The sequence below is a fragment of the Zea mays genome, chromosome 7 (genome assembly GCF_902167145.1).
Source record: "Zea mays cultivar B73 chromosome 7, Zm-B73-REFERENCE-NAM-5.0, whole genome shotgun sequence".
NCBI classification, from domain to species: domain Eukaryota; kingdom Viridiplantae; phylum Streptophyta; class Magnoliopsida; order Poales; family Poaceae; genus Zea; species Zea mays.
In genome coordinates, this window is record NC_050102.1 from 56,017,623 (window position 1) to 56,026,414 (window position 8,792).

Genomic DNA, 8,792 nt, shown 5'->3' on the forward strand with positions numbered 1-8,792 from the left:
TTATCCATTTAAGCAAATGAAAATTAGTAGGAATATTTCATGTAAGATGTTTTACAATAATAATTATTAAAGAAAATAATTCAAACAGATAGCCACATTTTAGAAGTACAATAAAATAAATTTATAATATTCACATATTTATTTAAAAGGATATAATTTCTTATGTAATATCTATATTATGAGATAGTTTAACTTGATTCTTTTTTGGAAGAAAAAATGTTTAATACAAAAGATAGTTCACATAAGAATCTTTTCGGTAATCTATTATTTGAAAACATATTTATTTAAATCATGAAATACGTTTTACTAATTTATCCAAAATAGGATTTTGAAGTATTACAATACTCTAGTATTCGACCTAATCCATATATATTGAGATGGATTGGAGTGTAATTAATTTAATTTACACCCTAATTCATCTTAATACACGTAAATTCAGGTGAATACTAAAATATCCAACCAAAGCATTATCCACCCCGGAGCTCCTCGAGGGCGATTGGAGTGTAAATTAATTTAATTTACACCCTAATCCACCTTAATACACGTAGATAGATTGAGGTGAATGAGTTTACCACACAGGAGCTCCTCGAGGGCCTACAGAATTTACCATCTGTCAAGGGATTTACATTACATCCATGTCTGAAAACAAGTCGCTAACAACAAGAAGCATGAGCTAGGTGATGAGCTCGACGCCGAAGTCCCAGAGCCTCTTGGCCAACTCCATGTCCTTGGCGTTCGCGCTTGGCTCGTACAGGTTACAGTCGCAGAAGTACTTCCCGGACACGCCCTTCACATGCGGGTGGAGTGCCAAATAGCATGTAGTTGCCGCACCCTGTTCAAGTTAAAAGCAAACCACATTCAGAGCCCAAATTGAATACTAGACTGGCAGACTCCATCTAAGCTAGTACTAGCTGCACCGTGTAGCCAAGAGCATATGATTACATGATACGGGCAGCACAGCACACATAAAACTTTGCCTATTGCTGGTGAAATCTAGATTTGCTTTGCCTACCACAAAGCCAGTCAACCTGGCACAGATCAGATCACAAACTTTCGTAAGCACTAGTGGAGTGGGGTTGTAGCTCTACAGCGGGCTGTTAAGTTGCACAGCACAGGCACATCGATTTGCTTTGCCTACCAAAAAGCCAATCAACCTAGCACAGATGACAAGCATTAGTAAGCAGGGATTGTAGTTCTACAGCAGACTATTAGGGTTAGTTTGGAAACTTAAATCACTTTCGTAATTGGAGGGGATTAAGGGTGAAATTAGTTCATTTCCCCCTCAATCCCCTTCAGTTCCGAAATGGGTTTAAGTTTCCAAACTAGCCCTTAAGTTGCATAGGCACGGCATGGTGTAGGTCACATGACATTGTGATAAGAATGATCTTCAATTGCTTTTCCACAAGTGAAGATGTTTCCAGATGAGTACACATAGTAACTTGAGGCATGGTAATGGTACTTGTCAGATCACATACTACTTTTGATGCTCCTGTACCTCTTCTAATTTAACATAATGGTTAACAGTTGTGCCAGATACAATGTCGCAGATCTACACTGAAGCTTATTCTAATGTCTCAAATAGTACCACTATCTCGAAATGCAGGAAGCGACAAACAATACTGTCACTACCAGCAAACGATCATCAACATCAACATAGCCTTTTAGTCCCAAACAAGTTGGGGTAGGCTAGAGTTAAAACCCAACAAGATGTCACCAGAAAGAGAAAGAGAGAGAAAGGGGAGGGACAAAGATTTTGAGAGCACTAAAAGGAAAAAGGCCTAATCATGGATCAGGCACGTAGATAGCTTCTTTCCAAGCACTTCTATCCAAACACAACTTAACAACTACCAGCAAACGATAGATTAGTAAAATGTCATGTCAGGTCTAGTCTCAACTACCTAAGCGTCTAAAATTCAAAAGAGCCTGAATATTTCCTAAAAACATTAAAAATACCTGCTCAGCATTTTTCAACACCAATTTACCCAGCGTCCGATGGAGAACTGCACTCAGCAGAAAAAATCAATGTAGTCAGTGCTAATTTGAAAAAAAAAATGCAATCAGTAAAACATAGCTGCAGTTCCGAAAGCCAACAAATTATATCTGGTGTTTACTGCAACCAAGTGACGAATATCATTCAGTTTCTCAAAAAGGGGCGTACCCGGTGACGTAGGCTTCCCGCACTGTGCGGGGGTCTAGGAAAGGGTATCTTTAAGCACCAAGCCTTACCCGCATAATATGCAGAGGCTAGGGCTCGAACCCGGGACCTTCCGGTTACAGACGGTAGGCTCTACCGCTGCACCAGGCCCGCCCTTTTGCTGATAATTTATATGTATCGATTGCCGTCTTTCTTATGCATCTATGGATCTAACCTTCAATGTGCCTTACCTTTCATGCTGTCCTAATTTCCATGGTTTGTTCATAGAAATAAGAAGCACCAACTAACATAGTTCAGTAAGTTCTATTAAACTAGCCAATTTCCCTTTTAGTTTATAAGACCAGGAGAGGTAAATGTTGTGGAAAGAATGACAATTATACTTACCATCTAGGATACTGTGGTAGCGAAGAAGGTTCGTGATAATGGAACCAGGATGAAGAGAATTTGCAGTTATGTTGACATTATCTTCCTGTTAGACAAAATATTGTATCATAGATAGAGAGAAATAGTTATAGAACACCTTAAAAAACTGGAAACTGAATGGTAACTGTAAAGAGAACATATAATCAGCAAAATCTGAAACATTATAATTTTTGTGATTGGATGATGAGTGTTCCTTGAATTTGTTACACCAAGATTAGCAATAAATGCACTCAAACTTCCATGTCCAAGTTGGAACAACTCACTGTCACTGCCCAATGATCTTTATTTACCAAAAGCTACAATTTTTAAAATTCAGATGCAAACATCTTTAAAAAATAATGCAAGTGATGTTGGTCACAAACAGTTGCAATGCATACCAAGGACCCTGACATGCTTGCCGAACAATCCAGAGCTCCTGCAGGAACTGAGTGTGTTGCTTAAGCTAGATATTAGCAAGGCTTTCGACCCAGTCTAATGGCCGTTTTTGTTGGAGGTTCTAAGATATTTGGGCTTTGGACCTGTTTGGTACAATTTACTCTGCAAGTTGTTGTGCACCTCTTCCACTAGAGTGCTTGTTAATGGTGAACAGAGTGAATTGATCTGCCACCAGAAGGGCCTTCGTCAGGGTGACCCTCTGTCCGCTACTCCGCTATGTTGTTCATCTTAGTGATGGATGTTCTGAACTACATTATTGTAAAAGCTTGGGAGGAGGGTCTGCTGCAACCTTTGCTGAACAGGGGTAATGGTCAGAGGCTCTATTTATATGCTGATGATGTAGTGCTGTTCATATGAACCTGTGCTGAAGAATTACTGTTGATCAAGGAAATCATTAGGGTCTTCAGTGAAGCATCTAACTTGGTCACAATATCGGAAAGAGTTCCGTCACTCCTATCAGATGTGGGGATCATGATTTGGAATTTGTACATAAGGTTTTACCTTGCAATGTGCAGCACTTCCAAATACCTTGGGTATGCTGCTGGCAGTCAGGAAACTTACCAAGAACGATTTTTATCCGCTCATTGATAAGGTAGCTGATCGGCTCCCTGGTTGGAAGGCAACACTTATCATCCTGTCGGTAGAGCGACGTTGGTCAATTCGGTCCTAACAGCTATTCCAATATATCATCTCATTACCATTCAATGTCCCAAGTGGGTAATCAAGGCAATTGATAAGATCAGACGAAGGTTCTTGTGGAAAGGAAGACATCAAGGGAGGCCATTGTCTGGTTGGGTGGCAAAAAGTATGCCGGCCTCGCAAGTTGGGAGGGCTGAGAATTCACAATCTGGAGGTGTTAGGTTGGTCTCTAAATATGAGATGGTTATGGCTACAGAAAACTCAACCGAATTCACAATAATATACAGGTTCATCCCTGTGCGGCGACCATGTTTGTTGTGTCAGTTCGGTCGGTAGTTGGTGATGGAGCTGAAACGCTATTATGGTTGGATCGATGGCTGCATGGAAAATCTTCAGCTGAATTTGCCCCAAATCTGGTTTCTTCAGTGCCTAATCGTATTCGGAACATCAGAACTGTTCAAGGTGCCTTGGCTGATAATCAATGGCTCCACGATGTTAGAGGTGTTCTGTCCTTGCAGGCCTTCTATGAGTTCTTTTTGTGCTGGGACATGCTGCAAGGTTTTCATCTTGGCCCCGGAATTCATGACCAGCATGTATGATTCCCTTCCGCATCAGGTGCCTACTCTTCCAAGTCGGCTTACAATCTTTTGTTTGTGGGGCTGTGGTGTTTGAGCCAGCTGCACGCATCTGGGAGACGTGGGTGCCTCCTAAGTGTAAGTTCTTCCTTTGGTTGGCCTCTCTAAATCGCTGCTGGACAGCGGATCGCCTGGCTCGCCGAGGCTTAGCGCACCGTAAGTATCGCCTGCTTTGTGATCAAGAGGAGGAAACTATACAGCATCTTCTTGTGGCTTGCGTCTTTGCTAGGCAAACTTGGTTCTTGGTGCTCTCGCTAATAGGTCTGCAGCAGTTAGCTCCTGATCCTGGCGTTTCAGTTTTCCAATAATGGTGGAAGGCAGCTGTGTTGAAGGAGCCTAAACAGAAGAGAGGAGGCTTTAACTCGATGGTCGCTCTTGTGGCTTGGTGGCTGTGGAAACATCGTAATGCATGTGTTTTTGATAAAATTTCCCCAGTGTGGCCATGGTTGTCAAAGATATTAAGGAGGAAGCCAGGTTATGGTGCTTAGCAGGGGCACCGGGGCTGAAGCAGATTTGGCCTTAGTGTATTGTGTGGTTCAGGTTCTCTCTGCTGTCTTGTAACCCTCTTCTATTTTCGTGCATTTACCGCTCCGACGGTTTGTATCGGTCTATTTTAGATCTTTTTCTTCTTAATATAATGGTGCGCAGCTCTCATGCGCGCTCGAGAAAAAAAGTTGCAATGCATACAAATGCATTGTAACTATACATGCACCATAAGGTCAAGAAAACATGCATGTGTTAGATGGACAAGACATACCTCAAATCGCCTGGCAAGTTCATTAGCATGCAATATGTTTGCAAGCTTTGATTGCCCATATGCACCAATGCTACTATACCTGCACAACACAAGATTGAACAAGTGGCTAGGTTTTCTTCAAAACAAAGTAAATTAGACCGTAGAACATAATCACAGCACAGCAATTACATACACTGATTCATCGTTGATCTTGTCAAAACGGATTCCTTCCCGATATGCAAGTCTGTGCCCCTCTGATGACACGTTGACAATTCTTCCTTCCAAATTTGATTCATGAGAGGTCCTCTTCATGGTATCCAATAGAAGGTGTGTGAGCAGGAAATGCCCTGAAAATTATGAAATTAGAACCACAGTTTAGTAAAATTGTGTCTAAACACCATGATAAATGAAAACTTCTGAATAACGGTCAGGTAAAAAACTCCAGCTTGAGTTAGAGCGCTAGACTTGCACGTGCTATACAATGCTATATGATTTGAAGTAGGAAATCTCCATACACACAACAGTTTAAACAAGCAGTGAAGTATACTGAATGCGTACCAACATGATTAGTTGCAAACTGCATCTCAATTCCATCCTTTGAAAGCGCAAAAGGTATTGCCATTACTCCTGCATTGTTGCTGCCAGCAAGAGGGCCAAGTAATCAATTAAATGCCATAAGATATATTGAAGCTACACTTTGAACAAATGTCAAGAGAACCAGCATTGAATTAGCAGACCTATCAATATATAGTCAGATTATTAGAACAGGCACAAGAGAATCTCAAACACAAGAATCACACAAAGTTAAATAAATTCTACCATTAACATCTTGTAATTTGGAACCGAGTACGAGCTGTTTCTCCTGACTGAATTAGTGATTCGTTAGGAGTCATAATTCATCCCAGGTAGCAAAGCAGGCAACAATTAATATAAACATAATACATACATAAGGATGTTGAGGGGGAGACCCCTGTCGATGAATTGGGACGCGAAAGCGCGGACAGAGGCCATGGACGAGAGGTCGAGCTCCATGACGTCGAGCTTGGCCCCCGGCGCCTGGGCGAGGACGGCGTCCTTGACGGCCTGGGCAGCGGGAAGGCTCCTGACGGCCATGATGACGTGGGCCCCGCGCAGCGCCAGCGTTCGCGCCGTCTCCGCGCCGATGCCGCTGGACGCCCCTGGATGGGATTGGGCTGGATTACTAATAATAAATACTATGAAGAAGGAAGAAGAAATGTTGGGGAATAAGTACGGACCAGTGACGATGGCGGTGAGGCCGGCGGCGGAGATGCCCTGCGTGACTTGGTCGGCGGTGGAACTCCAGGAGAAGCCGGAGGGGCCCCGGCGGCCCAGAAGCCACGAGGTCATCATTTTCCCTCTCCTTCTCAAATGGCAAAACTCGAGCTTGCCTGACTGCCTAGCAGCAAATCCAGTCAACTTACCGGCGCCCTGGCGAAGCTTCCTGGAAACCCCCTACTCTCGCCGTCTCTGACAACTTTGGAAGCCTGGAACCCGAAGAGGGAGAGGGTGGGCGTGACGAGGCCGTGAGCCGACGATTCGTGTGCCCGTGTTCATATGTAAAAAAACAAACCTTCTACTGTAGACATGATATGTAGTCTACCCTGTCTAGGAATGAAAACCGATAAAAAAACGCATCTCCCGTTTTCGTCCCCACATTTTATCACCGAAAACAGGATAGGTCCAGAATAATCGAGAACGAAAACGGTAGTGAGATAAATGGGTGTATGAAAAAGAACGAAAGCGGAAATATTAAACGGAAACTCGTAATTTAATACATACACGTACAATATTGATGACTGACTAGCATGACAATTATATGAAACAAATAGATATAGAGAGACAACATTTTATTGTTGTTTGCTTGCCAATAGTATATATAGCTACGATCGATGTCGTTTGAGCTTTTAAACCACTTGCCATTAAGGAGAGCCGGTGGCTAGAATGACCACTTATGTTATAATATATCACTTAAGAATATGATAATTTAGTTTGTGCACTAATGTATATTGGGGTCATCCCGGATTTCTTAAATACGGGATAAATATGGGTTAAATTTGAAAAATGGGATCCCACGAAAACGGACGAAATAGACTCTCCTGTTTCCAGATTTTTCCGAAAATACGAAAATGGACGAGTTAAATGTGAAAAACGGTACAGATTAGGACTGGATTTTTTCGTCCGTTTTCAACCCTAATCCTGGAGGCTGTCACGATTAAAAAATAAAGCAAAGGCTAATAAAGTAGCTCGAGGCTTTATGTATTTACCACGTCACAAAGAGTCAACAATAAAATGAACACATATGATAATCTGGCTCTTAAGTACTCCCTCTGTCGCAATTTATCATTCGTTTGACATTTTCAAGTTTGACCGGCTCGTCTTATTCAATTTTTTACGTAAAAATAAAAAAATCAAAGCCACACTTAAAGTATATTAGTCAAAATTAATCAAATTTGGTATAAAAAGGTCAAACGAATTATAAATTGAAACGGATGGAGTAGACTATGTTAGTCTCAGTGAAACTAAAAATGTTTAATGCTGATATTGGAGGGCTATTTGGTTCCCTAGCGAAGGCCATCTCCAACGGTTCCCGAACCGTCTCTCTCCCCCTCATAAATGGGCACTATAGCTCCCCGAAAGCATCCAATTGTTCACACCATTTTCTCCCCCTCCCTCCGTGAGCTACGTAAACGCCTCGTATGTGAGGTGACCCTATGCTCCCATCGCAGTCGAGTCGGTGCTCTTCTCGCCAACATAAAGTTCCTCTCGTGACGCACGTTCGCTAGCCCTGGCTTCTTCCACATACATTGACGCTTCGGTGCGATGCCGAGCAGCATTGAAGAACCCTATGTCCGTGGAGGTGCCTTCGCCCGACGGTGGTCCGACAGTTCAAATAGAGACGACCGACGAGGCACAACGAGTAGATCTAGTGGAGTGAAGTGGATCCAGAGCTTCCACACCGTATAGCCGTCAAGTTCGACCTCTGAGGCGTCCACGGGCTTCCTCACTAGCGCAGCCTGCCCCGCATTCGACCAGGTCCTTTCAGACTTCGTGAGGCTAGCCACATTCCTCATCCTCGATCGATCAGTTCCGTTGCGCACATCGTCAGCGACATAGATATGGTCATCCTGATTGATATACTTCCCCTTTTCTATACTGAGTTGGAGGAGTTACCCATAGGTTGGAGATGAGGTGAAATAGGGGGATGAATGAAATAGGAGGAGATATTTAAATATGCTGGAAAAGTATTATCGGGTACCTAGGAACGGAGTACCAAAAGTAAGGCCCATGAAACCTTCTTGCTGACCAAAGTCTCCCCCACTGAGCAAGTTCACAAGGTAAGGCGACCGATCAGGTCCCTGCCGAACAGGATCGCGAGGCAGAGCGACTGACCAGGTCCCTGTCAAGCAAAGCTGCGAGTCGGATCGACCAACCAGGTCCTTGCTGAGCACGTCCGCGAGGCAGAGCGAACCATCAGTGTGGCAGAACCTCCCAAGTTATTGGGCCCACATGCACCTGTCCTTGTCTCAAAGACCTCAGACGACTATGCATGTGCACTAAATAACTTAACAGGATCCGTCCGAGTGTCCACCACGCAGCGAGTGCGAGCGGTTGTCCGCCTGGTGTAAAAATTCTGGCGCTTCGCCTTCTTACCTGCAGCACTATATAAACAGACGAGTAGGTGTGAAGTTACCACAGCATTCATTGCTATTTGTACTGTTTTGCTGCCAAAATTTTTAACCGTCACCGA

The 8,792-nt window shown here is 43.3% G+C and overlaps 1 protein-coding gene across 2 annotated transcripts; it reads right to left on the reverse strand.

Annotated features, from left to right (window-relative positions):
* Positions 1 to 279: 279 nt before the first annotated feature.
* Positions 280 to 6,604, reverse strand: LOC100217007 (Retinol dehydrogenase 14). 2 transcript variants are annotated; one of them, XM_008652768.2, is made up of 8 exons: positions 6,280 to 6,604; positions 5,970 to 6,216; positions 5,582 to 5,661; positions 5,217 to 5,370; positions 5,045 to 5,123; positions 2,540 to 2,624; positions 1,954 to 2,000; positions 280 to 832 (listed from the first exon to the last, which is right to left on the reverse strand). In XM_008652768.2, exons 1-8 carry the CDS (start codon positions 6,392 to 6,394, stop codon positions 674 to 676), a joined length of 966 nt encoding a protein of 321 aa, XP_008650990.1. In that variant the 5' UTR covers positions 6,395 to 6,604; the 3' UTR covers positions 280 to 673. The 2 variants fall into 2 exon arrangements, with proteins under 2 accessions (XP_008650990.1, NP_001136855.1); NM_001143383.1 differs by having other exon boundaries at positions 283 to 832; positions 5,970 to 6,201; positions 6,280 to 6,557.
* Between the last annotated feature and the right edge of the window lie 2,188 nt (positions 6,605 to 8,792).

Bases quoted from the DNA above. Each gene is read 5' to 3' on its own strand.
- LOC100217007 (XM_008652768.2), bottom strand. From the start codon at position 6,394: ATGATGACCTCGTGGCTTCTGGGCCGCCGGGGCCCCTCCGGCTTCTCC. The intron at 6,217-6,279 runs GTCCGTACTTAT...TTAGTAATCCAG, and splicing joins CCTCACCGCCATCGTCACTG to CCCAATCCCATCCAGGGGCG. The intron at 833-1,953 runs GTATTTTTAATG...TAACTTGAACAG, and splicing joins TGTTGAAAAATGCTGAGCAG to GGTGCGGCAACTACATGCTA.